Source organism: Micromys minutus, assembly GCF_963924665.1.
Source record: "Micromys minutus genome assembly, chromosome: 1".
Taxonomy (NCBI): Eukaryota; Metazoa; Chordata; class Mammalia; order Rodentia; family Muridae; genus Micromys; species Micromys minutus.
The window spans coordinates 229,720,388-229,739,054 of record NC_137969.1 but is presented as its reverse complement, the minus strand read 5'-3'; the positions used below and the strand labels follow the sequence as shown (position 1 = coordinate 229,739,054).

General features: G+C 46.6%; 1 protein-coding gene across 1 annotated transcript in view; it reads right to left on the bottom strand.

Moving 5' to 3' along the window:
• The window catches only part of FLVCR2 (FLVCR choline and putative heme transporter 2), a gene marked incomplete at its 5' end in the record, with an annotated part of 61,039 nt that extends 58,466 nt beyond the window's left edge, over nt 1-2,573 (bottom strand). Inside the window, one exon of the mRNA XM_080910155.1 lies at nt 1,800-2,573. Within this exon, the coding sequence (XP_080766281.1) occupies nt 1,800-2,573 (774 nt within the window). The remainder of the gene's footprint in view (nt 1-1,799) is intronic.
• Between the last annotated feature and the right edge of the window lie 16,094 nt (nt 2,574-18,667).

Genomic DNA, 18,667 nt, shown 5'->3' with positions numbered 1-18,667 from the left:
TTATATATATTTGAGACAGAGTCACAAGTGGTCTTGAACTCACTATGTACCCTAGGATGACCTTGAACTCACTACGTACCCTAGGATGACCTTGAACTCACTATGTACCCTAGGATGACCTTGAACTCACTATGTACCCTAGGATGACCTTGAACTCACAATGTACCCTAGGATGACCTTGAACTCCGAGCCTCCTTTGTCTCCCTCCCAAGTGCTAGGCATGCACACTATACCCATTTCTATTTTTTTTCTAAAGTGTATGTTTAAATGTTTATTGCTATAACTTGTGAGTATGTACATCTAAGTGCTGATGCCCTAGGAGGGCAGACGCATCAGGTCCCCTTGTACCGGAGTTACAAGTAGTTGTGAGCCATCCAACAGGGGTGCAGGGAATCTAACGCAGGTCCTCTGCAAGAACTGTTCGTGTTCTTAATGCTGAGCTACCCCTCTAGCTCTCAGTGTCTGTCATGTGTCCTTTACCAACGGTCCCTCTACTTTCATCTACAGACTTTTGTTTCAGTTATTTTTTTTTCAAGACATAATTTCTCTGTGTAGCTTTGGCTGTCCTGACACTCATTATGTAGACCATATTGGCCTGTAACCCACACAGATCCACCTGCCTCTGCCTCTCAAGTGCCAGGATTACAGACACGTGCCGTTGTTGTCTGGCTCATCTCCAGACTTAAGTCAATTCAGTTTTCAAAATAACGAAACTCACGAGAAGAAATGATCTAAATAGTTTTACTCACCACATCCTACCAACAGAGACCTACACCACCACACTGAGAGGGTAAACTTTTTTTTTTTTTAACTTAAGAAGAGAAAAAGAAATCTGCCTTTAGAGAAGTTTTAGAAAGTTTCTGCCTAAGTCAGATGCTACACACCCTTTCTAAATTAAATGAACTGGTAAGACAAAACAGGTCCATGAGAGCTAAGGGCTACCAGTGATCTATCAGCAGCAGCTTGAACAATATGCACTTGGAAGAATGAATCTGAGGACCCAGGCGCCAATGAAAGAAGTACCCATAAACATTGCTTTGCCCTCAAATACAGAGAGAAAGCAATCCAATTCATAACACACCCAAGCTTCTAGATCAGAACCACACTAAGATCATAAGAATGTGGGACTGCTTGCCCCAGAAGGAGGAAAGGAGAAACACAGGAGATGCTTAGACCGGAAGCTGTCTTGGAAGTTCACAGTGAGGTTTCTACTTTCTCCTGCTGGACCTGGCTATAAACCCCAGAGAGGGAGTTGAACACCAAGCCTGGTTTCAGCTGTGTGTAAAAGGTGAGAACAGCCCAGTGTACAGTTCTCTGCACAAGAGTATCTTGAGTGCTAGCAAATCTGGCTGGTCCAGCTAAAACCATCTGGTAAGTATCAAGGACACCTAAACAGCGCCCTGGCAGTCAAAGACTGCTACCGTCGAAAGACCAGGACTCCTAAAGGTGAAACAGGTGCACTGATAAATGTTGGGGGGAGAAACGCCATCAGAGATAATTCTGTTTTGGAAGTATGCTTCCTACTGGCTAGGAGACTGGCTAGGAGAAGCTGCAAATGAAAGAAAAAGTCCTTTGTTTGTGATTCCCCATTAATCTTACAATGTCACTGACAGTCACAATCACCCAACCACACTGTTAGTCCACACCCTACCACAAAGCCACCCAAGAGTCATAAAGGCTGTGAACCAGAAAACTGCAGCTTCTCAAGTCAGGCACCCTCTAACATACCCAGCCCCATCATGGTGAGATGCTCTCTTCGGAACAGCCATCTACCACTCATACACACTCCCTCTACTCACCTGATTGCCAAACACAGCCACGGAGCAAGCCGTTGAAACCTCATCAGCCCCGAACCAGACCGAAGCAATGCGCGAGGGCATGCCCAGGATGAAGACCTGTGCCACAGAGCAGATGATCTGACCCACCATTGTGACTGGGAAGAGGTGAGGCTCTAGGCTGCCCAGCTTTACCCAGGCTCCCAGGCAATTGAGAGCTGAGCCGGTGATAGCGATGGTTCGAAGACCAAATTTCTCCAGCATCCAGGCCACCGGCAGGAGTAGAGGGATGTAGGTTAGCATGTAGCACATGGACAGCCAGTCGATGGCAAAGGCGCTGACACCGTAGAAGTTCATGAAGATGTTATTGATGGAGCCATACTGGATCCACTGGAAGGCGTTGCACAAAGAGTAGCAACTGAACACCAGGACCACGACCCAACGACGCTTGCTCACCTTGATCACGCTGTCTTCTCTAACGGAGCTACTGTGGTGGCTCAAACCGCTGGGCTGAGCCAAGGTACTGGGGGGTGCTGAACTGCTGGGATGGACAGAGACGCTGGGGTCGATGGAGACGCTGGGATGGATGGAGACGCTGGGGTCGATGGAGACGCTGGGATGGATGGAGACGCTGGGGTCGATGGAGACGCTGGGATGGATGGAGACACTGGGGTGGTCTGAGACGCTGGGGTGAATGGAGACGCTGGGCTGGGTGGAGTAGCTGGTGTCCGTCTGGAATTCGGGCTCTGGTTCAGGTCTGTCATCGCTCTCCTCCTGGTTGAGACTTTCATTCACCATGACCACAGCGAGCTCCTGAACCCCAGGCACGTACTGACTCCTACGGTCTTATGGGTCAGCAGCCTTTTTGCCTGTCCCTCTAGAGATGAGTAAGCACTAGTCCGGAGCGCACAGGTGCGGAGAAATCGAGATCTCAGTTTCCTACGCTCACTCCCAAACTCCTTTCACTGGTCCTTGGGAACCTTTGTTCCCTCCTTCGCAAACTGTTGTCCCCCAAGTCGGCCACACACGCCTTGCCACCAGCTCCAGGCTGTCCGGATGAAGCGTTGACCGTCCTGGAAAAAGTTTAGTCCCCGGACTGCGAACGGAGGAAAGGCGAGCTCGGTTTGCTCCGGGCAGGCTGGGGCCTCGCCCCTCGGGCGCACGTGACCGCCCCGCCCCCCGGCCTGCCCGGCCCCCCACGTCCCGCAACCCCTCCCGCCCAGGATCCCTTGCCTTCTTGAGCAGGACTCTCAGGACACCGCTCTTGTTTCGCCATAGGTTGGGGTACATTCTTCTCCGACGTCCCCGGTGCCATGGAAACCGCCGGTTAGCCCCCACCCCTACACGTCCCCTAAATTCATTTGTCCCCCCCACTCCCAGAGGACTTCTCTGGATGATTTCTCACGTCCTTCCGAGGTCAGAGTCTTCTTGGGGCCAGCGCGCGTGCACCGTCCTCCAAAAAGCTCAGGGGAATCCCGGACAGATCCCAGACTTTCTCCCTCTTGCCTGGGCTCCCCAAGCTCTCCAGGTGACAGTTCGGTGTACCTGATGAAAGGAACACTTGCTTTTCTCAGACACCTCCCCTCCCGCCGAAAAAAATCTTAGTTTGGTGAACTCTCCTATGAACTTGTTTAGTCTCTGACGAGTCCCGGAGGCCTCCCACCAGGGAACCCGGCGAGCCAAGCTCAGCCTAGAGTGGGGTGGAATCAAGTCTCGGCACTGGCTCTGGGAGTGGTACTAGGAAGTGATTCTGGCAGCTTCGTAGCCCTCCGCTGCCCCCTATCGAAACCCAGGAATCACCTCTTAGCAGCCTGGAAGCAAGGCTTGCAGGGAAGGAATGCTGGCTTGTGCTGGTCCCCACAACCCCATGGGTCCACAGTGATAACCCAAAATTTAGGTTGGATTCTGGTTTGGCGACTTAGGCGTGTAGACCACGGCTTCTGAGCCCAAGCTTCTTTTGTAAAATGTAAACGGTGAAATAATGGCCCTTAGGGAAATCCCTGGCTGATAATTCATTCAGCAAATGTTGCCTATCCTGACAAAAGGCTAGCATTTGTTGCACGGGATAAACGTGCTTAATGCTTTACTTCATGCGTGAACATGCCGGGAATTCTCTGATGTAGTTACTTTTGCTTGATCTCTGTGTGGGTCTGTGTGTACGTGTATGGTGTATGTGCATGCCCTCAAGGCTTTGAAAACCTTGAGCTGAGCACTTGACCTTCTTGCCTTGTTGTATAGACTAGACAAGCCTTTAGAACTCAGTTAACTAAGGTCCCAGCTGACCTGAAGAGCCGTACTTCCCAACATTTAAGCTGCCATATGGCTATACAAGAGCAGTCCCAGCTGCAGCCCGGGTGGTTCTTGGAAGCCAGGTGGGTTTTTTGTCTTGCTTTGGCTGTTTTGTTTGTTTGGTTTGTTTGTTTATTTGTTTTTGAGACAGGGTTGCTCAGGATAACCTTGAACTCCCGGTCCTCTTGCTCCTAAATGTTGGGCTTACAGGTGTATATCACCACGCCTGCCCATCCCCCACCCCAGCCCAAGCTTGTTTCAAGGGAAGCTTCCCAGATCTCCAGGCCCAGACCAGACCTCCTGGATTAGAAGTTGCATTTTAACAGAATCTCCAGGTGATCCGTGTGTGATCAAGGGTTGAATCCTGAGGGACACTGCTTCCTTGTCTCCCCGAACCCCGCTTTTTAGAGCTTCGCAGTGGTGTTTACAACTGAAGTTTGCACATTAGAAACAAGAATGGGTGGTGGTGAAGAGAGATAGTTCAGGGCTTAAGGGGGCTTGCTGCTTTCTCAGGCGATCCGGGTTCAGTTCCCAGCACTCACACTGAGTGGCTCACAACTATCTGCAACGTGAGAGAATCCTTCCAGCCTCAGGTGCCTGCTGACATGTGAGTACACATACCCAAACACAAACGTAAACAACAATAATCTTTTAAAAATAGAATCGGAGTGGGTGGGGTGTGGGGCATCGGCCAGACAAGGTGGCTCCGACACAGGTTTAAGCTATAGAAAGTCTTAGCTTAGCCAGCTGGGTGTTTGGAATGCCAGTGTAGCACCAGGACTTTCTCAGGAAAAAAAAAAAGCCACTTTTTGAGTTAGCACATCTTATTAAGCAAAAACAGTGAGCCAGAAGCACAGCTACAGAGGCCCAAAAGCAAGGTTGGTATATTTAGAGACTTTTCCAGAACATGGATTAGGTCTTTGTTTTCATTTTGGCAGATGGCGTTGTTTATGTTCTGAGTGTTATGGCCTGAATGGTCCTTCCATCATGAAGCCAGTTGTGGTAAGGCCTCAACACCATTAACATTCTAGATGTCCAAGCTTACCCCAAATCATTGTATCTAAGGATAGCTGGGAGCCACCTAAGGCCCAATCCTAACACGTGTGCCCCAGGGGAGATTTACTACTGGTTCCCAGCAGAGACCAGTTTTGCTAAGCTCTCCTGGGTGAGTAGAATGCTTTCTGGGAGCACACATCTGGTAGAAATTACGGAGGCTCCCATTCTGCTGTGGGATATTTGTAGAGTTTCCATACTCACTCATTATCCCAGGATCTTCCAGTCCTCCCCATGATCTCCCATGGTCTCCTGCAGGAAATACAAAACATGAGCTTTCTTTCTTTCAGCTCTTGTCTCGAGTTTATTTGTAAAAACAGCACAGGATACTGGTCATCTGCAGTGGTGTGTGGGTGGGTGTGACACCGCAGTCTGTCTTCACATTGGCAGGGGCCTTTCCTATGGAGTCTTCACAGGGGCCTGGGCACCTTTGGGGGCCTGAGATGGAGCTGCAGCCTGGGCCTTAGCTAGAGCTGTGGCCTCTGCCTTGGTCTGAACCTTGGGCTTTGGTTGGCAGAGCCTACGACCCTTGGCCATGTAGCTTTGAATCCTCTTCCCAAGCTTGGGGTGAGCAATGAAAGCCAGACGGCTGAGTTTGCGGCTGGGGCCCTTTGGCATCTTGGGCTTGATGGCCTGAGGCTTCACAAGGGCCTTGATGGCCTCTGCGCGTGCGCTCACTGCCTTTGCATTGTTGGCCTGCATCTTCTTCAGGCCTTTCTTGTGCTTCTTGGCAAAACACATGTTCCTCAGGAACTTGGGGTCAACTCCCTTAAGAGATTTGTATCTTTCTCACTGGGATTTCTTGATGTCATTTTTGTGCCATTTGTGGGAATGGTTGTGTGTGGTGTGGTTCTTGGACTTGGCCATGTCTGCACAGTAACCTGCGGCTCCTGCAGCTCCTGGGATGGGAAGAGGGAACATCTGCTTTCTTAAAGACCCTGAACCCACCTCAAACTCTTAGACTACATTTGGGTTTTGTTGCTGTTGTTTTTAGACAGGGTCTTCTGTAGCTCATATTGGCCACCAACTCTTTATCCCCCTCCCCCCTTTCACCTCCCAAGTGCTGGGATTGCAAAGTGTGGGTCACTACACCTGCCTTATCTGGTGCTGGGGATCAAACCCAGGGCCTGTGCATGCTGAGCAGGTACTGTGTTAACTGAGCTGTGTTACCAGCCTTTACAGTCTATTCTCTATCTGACAACTAGGGAAACTGAGGCTGTTTGTATGTGTGTGTGCTCAAGTTCATGCATCTGGGCATGTGTATGTATGTGTGAATGCAAGCATGTATGCACATGTATGTGTGTATATGTTCATGTGTGAGTGTGTGTGTATGTGTGTGTGAGTGTGTATGTGTGTGTGTGTGACTTGTTCTTCAGACCTTAATGATTAGGATCAGAACAAACAAACACAAGGCAGAGAGTCCTGTTCCCTATGGTTTTTCCCCTACACTCAGGGTAGTACTGTAGTCTAGCAGCAAATTCCAGGGTCTAATTTGAGATTCAAGCCAGATTTGAACTTGTTTTTGATGTGGAGTGGGAGAGAGTCTGGTTTGCTGTGAGCTATGGATGGGATCTACATAGATTAAAAATTCTGTTCTTCTTCAGGGTCTTGGTAAAGGGACTTAATTTCTGAACATCTGTCAAATGAGTACTAAACACTCCTGAGTTTTAGGTGGCTTATGCCTTTAATCCCAATGCTAAGGAGGCAGAGGCAGGCAGATCTCTTAGTTTGAGGCCAGCCTGGTCTACGGAGGGAGTTGCAGGGTAGCCAGGACTACATAGAGAAATACTATCTCAAAAGGCAGACACACACACACACACACACACACACACACACACACACACACAAAAGTATTCAGGTAGTCATTAGAGTAGTGAATATTCCTGGCTGCCTTTTACCAGGGTGCAGACAGATCTATTCATATCAGATGGATGTTACATAGAGAGGTTCTTTATTCATTATTCATCCATCATAAAGACATGTATTAAGTAGCTTCCTATATGTTCCCTTTACTTATGTGTCCCATCTACAGGTGTCTGCAGGCACACCTTGAAGAAAATGGACCTACACATCTTAGAGATTTCTTTCTGATAGAGGGCTTTGGTTTGTGGTTGGGACCAATCCCCAGGGAATGAAAGACTGTGAACTCTAGCTTTCCAGTCCCTGTATGATAATAGCAAAGTTTGCCCCCTAGTGGTTAAGAACAGCTTGACACTTAAATTGAAGTGAAAAAAAAAATGTCAACCCAGCCCTCTCCCCCCCTCCCCAATTAAGCAAGGGCTGCAGGTATGGGAGACATGGAGTTTGTTGAGGGTTTAAAAAGGCTCTATTTCCAACAAGATGGGTAGATGAAGTCCCCAGAATATTCTGCTAGTGCTTCCAATTTGTAATGCTGTGCTTGAGTCATTTATAAGTAACTGTTGGGTCACTGTTAGCTTTATCTGCCCATACTTCTCACACATTCTAGCTAAGAACTCATGTCCACTTTTGTCTATTCTGCAGCACTTAGTGAGATGAACTATTCTGCGCACGTGCTCAATTCGAGCCTGTAGGCTCAGCATGGGAGTTCAGAAAACTGGAGACAAAGAGATCTAACATATCAGGGGGATTTAAAAACAACTGGTTTCATAAGAACTGTTCAAAAGGTAGGTCTGGAGCTGGGGAGAAGGTTAGTGGTTATTAAGAACACATACTTCTCTTTCAAGTAGGCTCCCATCTGCTTCCCGGTGCTACTCAGACTGGGCAGCTCAGAAGCCTCCAACTCCAGGGGATCTGATGCTCTTGTCTTGCTCCCATGGGCACCAGAAATGCAAGTGGTCCACATACATACATACATACATACATACATACATACATACATACATACATAGATTCGGGAAAAATATACAGAAATAAAAAATGAAGATTAAAATCAAAATTTTAAAAAGAAAAATGAATTTTGGTTGTGGAGAGCTCTTGGGGCCACTTCTAGAAATCTGTCAGGAATTTGACATTGGGCCAGGACAGGGAAGCAGAATCAAGAGCTTGATCAATCCCTGAATATCACTGGACTTTGTTTATTGCCTTGCTCAACTACTTGTCTTTGATCTAAGAACTGACCCTATCTTTGTACGTACCTAGAATGGTATAAAAGCAGACGGGAGAAAAATAAACCTGCTTGAGCCTCAGCACTGGCTGGAGTCATGTTAATCCTGACTAATTGTCTTTTTTCTTTTCAATCCTTACCCCTCGAGACCCTCTGGCTGACTGAGCTGGCTTGGTCATTTGGTCAACAAATTGAGGAGAGAGGGAATAGGAAGCAAGCATGTGTGTGTGTAAGATAAGGATGGGGCACATAGAGTCAAACTACTTTATGTAACCCAGAAAAGATCAGGAAGTATCAATATACCCATGTGACTTAGAGCTTGGTGGTGAATACCGAAAGAATCATCTGCAGTAATTGCTTCAGGATAGCCACAAAGGAGGGCTAAGCAACTGACGTTTTTGACGTGAGTATTTGATTCCTAAGAACATGAAGAACTTTCATTTTAGAATAATAAAATACCCACCACCAAACATAAAGTTGTCATGGCTGGGAAGTGGCTGTGTTGGAAAAGGGTTTGCTGGGTGAACATGCAAATAGGAATATTTTTTGTTGTCTATTTTCTTGTTTTGTTTTGTCTTTGCTTTTTACATCATTTATTTATTTATATTTTCGAGACAGTTTCTCTGTGAAGGTCTGGCTGTCTAGAATTCCCACTGTAGACCAGGCTGGCCTCAAACTCACAGAGATCTACCTGCCTCCTGCCTCTTAAGTGCTGGGATTAAAGGTGCGGGCCATCACTGATGTCAAGGATGTGAATTTAGATCACCGAAAGCTGGGCATGAGGAGTGTTAAAAAGGTGGAGACAGGAGTACTCCTGAGACTTGGTTAGTTGGTCTTCAGGGTCAGTGAAAGACCCTGTCTTAGAAAATAAGACAATTGAAGAAGAAAACCAACATCAATCTCTGACCATCACAAATATTGCATACACACACACACACACACACACACACACACACCACCACCACCACCACCACACCTATGCACACATATATGTATACATATAAACATGCTTATACAATAGATAAATAAATAAATAGATTAAGTCTAATCAAATTTAATAGAGCTAGACCCTTAGGTAGTACTTAGGGTGTGGTCCACTCTGGGTTTGACAATGCTAGTGCTAAGATGGATGCTCGACACTCCTAACCTGGCCTCAGTGGAGGAAAATGCCTGCTCAGCTAAGCTGTATTTATCCAAAGATGTGTCAGGCTGCCATTGGCTATGGAGGCAGAGGCTCTATAACTACCTATTTCCTGCTCCTGAATCTTGTCTAACTGCTTCCTGATCTTTTTCGTGTCTACTGTCTTTCATATTTACGACTTCTCTAGGGTTTTATCTTTCCCACTTACAACTCAGTTCCCTTTCCTCCATCTCCTGAACCATGCCAAGGTCCACCCACTGGAATCCTGAGGGTGAATAGCTGTGCCAGCCTCACAGAAGCCCAGTGCCTGAACACTGCTCAGAACTCTCCTCCAATTCCCCAGCCTCAAATTTTCCAGCGGCCATTTGCAGCATTCCTCAGCCTACCACACAAAGCCTCTGTGACATCCTTTGGGACACACTGCCCACCACTGCCCACTCCCCTCTTTTGCTTAAGACATGTAGAACCACCTGCAGCTCCCATCAGCACTGTGGACCCAGCATGACTTGCACGCAGCATCTTCAGGGCAGAACAAGAGTTGCCCCATGAGGAAGCCCTCCCCCACACCCGGGTGTGGTTTAGAGGGTTTGACCCATCCTGCATGTGCACCTGTCACATTCTCTCATTGACCACAAGTCATCTACCTCTGTGATGTCCTTCAAGTTTCTGGATCACATCCTCTTCATCTTCATACTTAGCTCCATGTCTAGCCCCCATGAGAACTAGGGACTGACTTCTTGCCTAGTTTCTTAGAAGGTGTCCCACCTCATGTGGCCTCAAGATTTAATGTAGGCTAAATGAATAAAAAGCAAAAAAATGTTTCTTCAACAAATAAGACTAACTAACACACAAAGTCAAAGAGTAAGGAGGTTTTGCTTTGTTTTGTATGATCTGTAGAAAGCCCAGAGGTGAGAGGCCCTCTTTGCATATCAGAATAGAGGAACCGAACCGTATGCATGCAGAGAGCTTTATTGTTGGCCAGGGCAAGAGTATAAAGGTCTGTGGGGTAACCAGGCAGAGAGTGAGTGGGCCCTGTAGTATTGGAGCCCATTGTGTTGGAGAAAATAGAGACAGGATGGTCAGGTTCTGCCCTGATGTTTATGGGGATGAAACCTGGGCCCAGAAAACTGAGAGCTGTTCATTCATTATTCCTTTTTTTTTAAAAAAAGAGTTATTTATTTTATTTATATGAATACACTGTAGCTGTCTTCAAAGACACACGAAGAGGGCATCAGATTCCATTAAAGATAGTTGTAAGCTACCATGTGGTTGCTGGAAATTGAACTCTGGACCTCTGGAAGAACAGTCGGTGCTCTTAACCGCTGAGCCATCTCTCCAGCCCCCAAAAACTTATTTATTTTTATGTATATGAGTACATTGTACTTATCTTCAGATACACCAGAAGAGGGCATCAGATCTACAGATGGTTGCTGGGATTTGAACTCAGGACCTCTGGAAGAGCAGTCAATGCTCTTAACCAATGACCCATGTCTCCAGCCCCTTCATTCATTATTCCTAACGTCCCACCAGTCAGAACCTGGGTATAGAGAAAAGAAACTTAACAAAAATGGGGTTCTTGCCCTCCAAGGAGCCACAGGCTGGTAAATCTAGGACTCAGGAAGAAGTTTTTGATAGGGTCCTGACAGGTGAGACACAAGCCTTGGTAGTAGGTGTTGAGGATCCATAGAGCAAAACAGATGTGGCCCCTCCTTGCCTTCCTCAGAGCTTGTAGTCATGGTGATAGGGTGGCTGCCAATCAATTATACCTGTATGTTTTTGTGGGGGCAGGTGAAAGAGTAAAAGATCCGAGGATCATACCTAATGGTTTGTAAAGGTGAGCTAGAGATCTTAAGAGTGGAATTTGAGCTGACAAAATTGAGAAAGTCGGTGTAGTCAGAGAGGACAAATGAGGGAGGACCCCAAGCTGGGAAAGAGAGTTTTGTTTTGTTTTTTGAAATTGAACCTAGCTGGAGGAGAGGAAAGGGAAGTGAGGAACAGAGGTTGGGTGGAAAGGAGGAGATGGGAAGATAGACAGAAAGGGGAAAGGAAAGGAAGAAAAAGAGAGGAAGAAGGGAGGGAAAGGGGGAGGGAGGAAGAGAGAGAGGGAGGAGGAAGAGAGAGAAGGAGGGGAAAGAGAGAGAGAGGAGAGAGAGAGAAGCTGGAGGCACTGGCAGGTTTAAGCAGATGATGGTGTCAGTTCTGATGCTGGGAGAGGTGGCTCTGATTGCTACGGATTCTCCAGCCTTGTTGAGGACAGAGAGACCTCATAGGAGGATGCTGTGGTTGCCCAGGTGAGGATGAGCCATGAGCTAAACAGAGCTGGCAGGATTGGGAGAACTAGGCAGGTGGCAGAGGGAGGAGGCTGGAATTGCACTATGGAGGGTGAGTCAGAATAATGTCCTGATTGGGTTTTCAGGAGACCTGGGTGGATGGGTGGTGTCTTAGTGGTTTACTGCTGTGACCAGATGCCATGACCAAGGCAACTCTTCTAAGGACAACATTTAATTAGGGCTGGCTTAGAGATTCGGAGGTTCAGTCCATTATCATCAAGGTGGGAACATGGGCAGCACCAGGCAGGCATGGTGCAGGAGGAGCTGAAAGTTCTACATCTTGACCGGAAGGCAGCAAGGAGGAAATATCTCACCTCTGGCAGTCTCTACTGCATTGGGTGGAGCTTGAGCAAAGGACCTCAAAGCCCTACCCTCAGAGTAACACACTTCTTCCAACAAGGACACACTTCCTAATAGTGTCATTCCCTGTGGGCCAAACACTCAAACACATAAATCTTTTGGTCATATCTATTTATATAAACAACTACAGGTGGTGAGATTAATAACTTCAATTCTGAAATGTTGCATTGTGGGAGTTGAAAAGGGAAAATGCAAGTATCTGTGGATGACTGCCTGCTGCTCTTTACCACCTCACCATTATCTCAGCCACTGCCAGCACTAGGGAGGCAGAGGCAGGCAGATGTCTGAGTTCAAGGTCAGCCTGGTCTACAGAGTGAGCTCCAGGACAGCCAGGACCACACAGAGCAACCCTATCTGGCGTGGCAGGGGGATGTGTACATATGTATGTACATGTGTATGTAGCTTTTGAGACAGGGTTTCATGTAGACCAGGCTGACTTCCAAATCACCTTGAACTCCTGATCCTCCCGCCTCTACCTCCCCAGTGCTGGGTTGATTGACACGTGGGATGCTGCCAACCTCCAGAGAATCTACTTTAAATTCAGAATGTGAATTTCCATGAAAGAAAGCCCCGTAGACAAATGGTATGAAAATCACTGAGTCCTGAGTCAATTTGCCTCTTTCCCTGCTGGTGTCACGCCTCCTCGTGTCACCACAAGATGAAGCCACCTGTGCTTCCCAGGGGCTTGCCAGCCTTGGGGGTCACGCATACTCACTCTGTGATACCCTCTCCCTCTCTGCCCTGTTTCTTCATAAGGAACATTCCTGGGGCCAGTGTGTGACCTGGGGGCACCTCTGCATTTGAGCTGCCCCACCCCTAGTCTTCCTTCACAGTGGTCTGTGGGATTCTGCAGATGACCCTAAAATCTGGGCGTGGCTACACCCATTTTCATTGTTTCTTTTTTTTCTTTTTTTCCTTCCTTTCTTCCTTCCTTTTTAAAAAATAGATCTGTCTGAGAGTTTTTCTTTCTAGCCTTTCTTGACTTTTTTTTCTTGCTCTTCAAAAAAAAAAAAAAAAAAAAAAAAAATTAGGGGCTGGAGAAATGGCTCAGTGGTTAGGAGCACTGACTGTTCTTCCAAAGGTCCTGAGTTCAATTCCCAGCAACCACATGGTGGCTCACAAATATCTGTAATGGGATCCTATGCCCTCTTCTGGTGTGTCTGGAGATACCAACTGTGTACTCATAAAAGAATAAATAAATTTTTAAAAATTATTTTTAAAAAGTTAAATTGTGTATGGGTTTATCTGTGCACCACATGTGTGCAGTGCCCCCTGGAGGTCAGAAGAGGGTGTTGCATTCCCTGGGGCAAAGAACTGGAGTTACAGTGTGAGCTATCATGTGGGAGTGATGGGAGCTGGGGGTTGAACCCAGGCCCTCTGGAAGAGCAGCAAGCGCTCTTAATTGCTGAACCACCTCTCCAGCCTCCTCCCTCCTCTCTGAGAAGGGGTGAACATACTGTGCAGAACTGGATGGCTTCAAACTCACAGAGATCCACCGGTCTCTTGCTTCCTGAGTGATGGGATTAAAGGTAGAAGGGTCCAGCTAACCACATGTTTTTCTTGCTGGAAACATTTGCATTTTATTTTAGTAAACACCTAAAGTTATAGTAATGAAGTTCTAAGAATAGTGTTTTCGGCATCAGGTGAGGTATGTAAGCAATTGTTTTTAAGTGCCCCTCTCTCTCTCCCTGCACCCCCCGCCCCCGTGTGTGTGTGTGTGTGTGTGTGTGTGTGTGTGTGTGTGTGTGTGTGTTTGTGGTCACACACATGTGCACTTGTTCTTGGCTCCTGTTCCATCTATCCCCAGCCATTTCCCTAAGGTCCAACCATTTGGCCACTGGACACTTGACCCAGACACTTTAGCACAGGAACAATTTGTCAAAGGGGCACTTTAATATATTACTGTACTAGTTAAAAACCTACTGAAATCCCACGCTTCAATACTTTATTTTCAAGCAATGTACATTAACCTTACTTCACTGTACCCTCATTCCTGTTCCTCTGTGCTTAGCACTGACGATTGTGCTGACAACTGACTTGGCCCCAAGCCACAGAACTTCATGTCAAATAGCTTCCTCTGCAGCCTGGCTTCCCCACTGTGCTGGCCCCAAAGCTTCTAATGGGATTTCATCCCAGTGCTGTGTGTCCCCGGTCCTGCTCTGTTGACAGAGGGACCTTGAGGTCCATATGTGCTTTGGGAGTTTGGAATCCCATGTGTGTTTTATAAAGGAAGTGGGGGGGTCCTACTGTCAAATCTGATGAGTTCATGTGTGTTTATAAAAGGTAGTTTATAAATCTATAGTTTATAAGAAAATCTTTAGAGCAGTCTAGTGACCCCCTAGTGTAAGAAATCACTGATTTAGATTGCTGATCTGCATATTTCAAGTATAAAAATAAATCTACCATGGGGCACATCACCAGATATCCGTTGTTGCTATCAAAACCATTTTTATTTTATCACTATGGCAACCAATGTATGTAGTTGTTTGTCAGGGTTCTCTAGAGGAACAGAACTGATAGAATGAGTTTATTTATCTATATATAGAGAAAGGGGATTTATAAGAGTGACTTATAGACTGTGGTTCTGCTAGTCCATCAACGGCTGCATGCCATTGAAAAGTCCCAAGAACCCACTAGCTGTTCACTCCCAAGATCACATATTGATAAAGACATCAAAAATATAAGGCATTTTACAAATTAAAAAAGTTCCACAGCCTTAAAAACTCAAACACTTTAAATGTTGTCTCTTTAAAAATATCCAGTCTCTGGATAGTGATGGCACATTCCTTTAATCCCACTACCTGAGAGGCAGAGGCAGGTGGATCTCTGTGAGTTCAAGTCCAGCCTGGTCTACAGAGCAAGTTCCAGGACAGCCAGGGCTACACAGAGAAAAAAGTCCAGTCTCTTTTAAAATCCAAATCCTCTGTAAAACCCTCAGATACATTTTTTTATTTCTTCTTTGTCTTTTTCAGGACAGAATTTGTGCGTAGGCTCTCTGTCCTGGAACTGGCTTTGTAGACCAGGCTGGTCCTGAACTTACAGAGATCCTCCTGCCTCTGCTTCCCGGGTGCCACCATAGCCAGCCCAATCCTCTTTTTTTTTTTTTTTTAAAGTTTCAAGTTTTTCAGCCATGGCTACTTTAAATCAATTAATCAACCAATCAATCAATCAATGCTGTCTTACTTCAAGAGGAAAGAACCAGGGCACGATGACAATCTGAACAAAGCAACACCAAACACCAACAGTGTAAGTAACTCAAGTGTCCTTGATATATCTGGGATTCACTTACAATCTTCTAACTCTTCTAAGGGCTTGGCTTGGGTCACTTCTCTGGCTCTGCCCTCTGCAGTACATACAGCTTGTCCTCTAGGCTCCGACTGGCTCCACTCCATCACTGATGCTGTCCTTGGTGGTCATCCCACAGCACTGGCATCTCCAAAATGCCAGGGCCTTCTGCAGCTGGGCTGCACTTTCTCCAGTCTCCTCTTCTTGGCTCTCTTCATAGTGCCAAGCCTCAACCCCTTCATGTCCTACAGAACAATGCCACCTAGGTGACTCTTACACTACCAAATTTGGCTGTCTACTCAAGACACAACCTTGGCCACCTCTGGAACACAGCTTCTGTGTGCTGACTTTCAGGACATGTGCCACTACCATTCAGATGCATATGTCCTATTTTGAATTAAGATTTTGTGCTCAGGTCAGCTGGGCCTAAAGAGTCAACTGTAGTTACAAGAGACCAGCACTACTGAATTAAAACCTTTGCTTTACTGGGACAATTGACATTGGTTAACTGGAGCTGTGTAGCTAGCGGTGGTTAAGAAGAGAACAGTACTACTAAGGTGAAATTTCCTGGGAAAGGGGTGTCCTTAAAGTCAGCACACTGAAGTTGTGTTCCAGAGGTCATCCATCTTTTCAGGGCTGGTGCATATCAAGACAAGGTTTCTTTGTGTAGCCCCTGGCTGTCTGGGAACTTGCTTTGTGGACTAGACTGGCCTCAGACTCCCAGAGTGCCACCTGCCTCTGCTTCCTAAGAGTGCTTTTTAAAAGTTTTAAGTCATTCTCAAACTTTCTTCCAAACTTTTATAAGCTAGGCCATCATTATCTGCATTGCTCTCAACCCTTTCCTTCCAGGTTCCCACAGAATAGCTTACCACATTTTGAACAATCTTGTTTTTTGTTTTTTTTTTTTTAACCCAATGCTCCAAAGTCTTTATATAATTCTTCCAAAAACAACATAGCAATTAGCAATGCCCCAATATTCAGATACTAATTTCTGTCCTAACTAGGGTTACTTTTGCTTGATAAAACATAATGACCAAAAGCAACTAACATGGAGTTTGTTTGGCTTACACTTCCACAGTACTGTTTGTTCATCACCGAGGGAAATCGGGACAGGCATGCAAGCAGGGCTGGTCCCAGAGGCAGGAGCTAATGTAGAAGCCATGGAAGAGTGCTGCTTACTGACTTGCTCAGCCTGCTTTCTTACAGAACCCAGGACCACCTGCCTCAGGATGGTACAACCCACCACGGACTGGGCTCTCCTCCTTCAATCTGATTATGAAAATACCCTGTAGGTTCACTGGCTTGTAGGCGTTTTCCCAACTGATGTTTCTTGCTCTCGGATGACTATAACTTGAGTCAAGTTGACCTAAAACCAGCCAGTATGGGTTTTACAATTATGCGTGTAAGAGGCAAATTTTGAGGACTAGACCAAGAAGCCACTTTTTGGCCAGAACAAGGCTCCCATTTACCGAGGGGGGGTGCTCTTCCAAAGAGTGATCCTTTGTCCTCCTTTTATTTGAAACAAAATGCTGAGGCCCATGTCTGAAAGAACACTGGCTTTCATGGTTCAGATGCCCTGGACTTGGAAAAAGAGAGAAAATCCAGAGGGAGCTGTGTGCAGGGAGTAGAAATGGGGAAGTGCTTCTGATTATCTCCCCACTGATCACACTCAAGTCAGTATTTCAGTTGAGACTGAAATCACTAGGCAGCCAAACACTTAAGACTGAGGTGATGTTTCACTGCCATAAAGGTCAGAAAAACCAGTCTGATGACACAGCTCCCCCTCCCCCACCGACTCTTGAGTCACTGCGTCTGAATGACTATGCTAACACAAACAGGTCTCAGCAGGTGAATCCAACGGGCAGAAGTGGGGCACGGGGCATGCTGGCAGAAGAAACACGGTGCTTGATACAGAAAGCAGAGGACTTGCCATAGAGGAGGTATGGGATTAACTTTGACCCACACATCGAATGTCTTCAGAGGTGATATGTGGAGACCAGGTGGAACCCCCAAATTGTAAAGAGCTTCCTGTCACTCATTTATGAGTCCCTTTATGTTGAGCTCTGGGGTTGCCCAGAGAGATGGCAGCTTACATCCAGAGGTCATAGCACCTGTACACCCGACTCCTGGCAGAGCAAGGACGGACTGAAAGCCTTGGCCAGAATTTCAATGGTCAGGTCAGCACAAAACAGGGACCAAAAGATTGGCGCATGCAGTTCTCCATTTTATCACTAGGTGGCAGCACCAACCAGGCCGCCGTGGCCCTGCCTATAATGTGAGCTAGAGAACCTTCCCTAGCATCTCAAGGCTGGCTTAAAGTCCTTTTTAGGGGCAGTGCAGGCCAGTTTGAGTACTGTGTCCGCACTTAATTAACACTGGCAAACCAGCTAGCCTCTTTTGAGGCTGTTTCTGCATCTAAGATGAGTATTACAACCGTTCCTGAAAACGTCACGAACAGACAATGGGGCCACAAAGGATGCCTCTGGCAGTCTCTGCCATCCCGCAGAGCACACCTTTTCCTTACCCCCCGCCACCATTACAGTTATTTTTACTATTTTGTCCTTCACACCCACCCCAATGCTTATTTTAAATAACCACACGAAAGCATTTTGGGGTAGGGACAGACAGGGCAGGACTCTCATCACTCCGGAACTGTAATAAACCCTTCCCTCCACAGGCTGCCTTGGTCATTATGTCTAATACCAGCAATAGAAAAGTCACTAATACAGGGGAGGGAAGAGGGGCAGAAGGACAGAGGGATCTCCTGTATCTCCTGTAAGGGCACACTTTCAAGTGACCTAACGAGCTCTTCTTGATCCTTGTATTTGGTTTCTGACCAGGGGCAATGGACCAAGGTGCATATTTTACATACCAAAGCCGACCTGGCCTCCAGGTTCTCCCAGAGTTCCTCAGTCCCAACCAGGCAAACCTTGCTCTCAACCTTGAATTTTACAGCCCAAGGGCTGGCTGCCCTTCCCCTAGAGATTCTGCCCTGTAAATCCAGACATTTTGGTCTCTTTCTCATTTTTTTTTTCTTTTTTCATGAAATGTTGAAATGTCGCTCTCTTATCTTCCATGATTTTGTTAATATTGGACTCCAGATCATAAGATGAGTAAAGTTTTTCTGACTCTGAGAGTTTTTTATCCATAAATTTGACTATAACCCTGCCTAGAAAAGTTACGGTGTTGGCATATCTGGGCTTGCAGTTCTGAAGACACTTGCATTTCTGCCTGTGGTCGGGCCAACCTTTTTTCTGACACTAGACACTGAAATATTTGGCAATTCCGTGTAGAAAACACCACACCAGCTTTTCTTTCTTTTTGCCAGGGTTTCAAAAAGGTCAAAAGA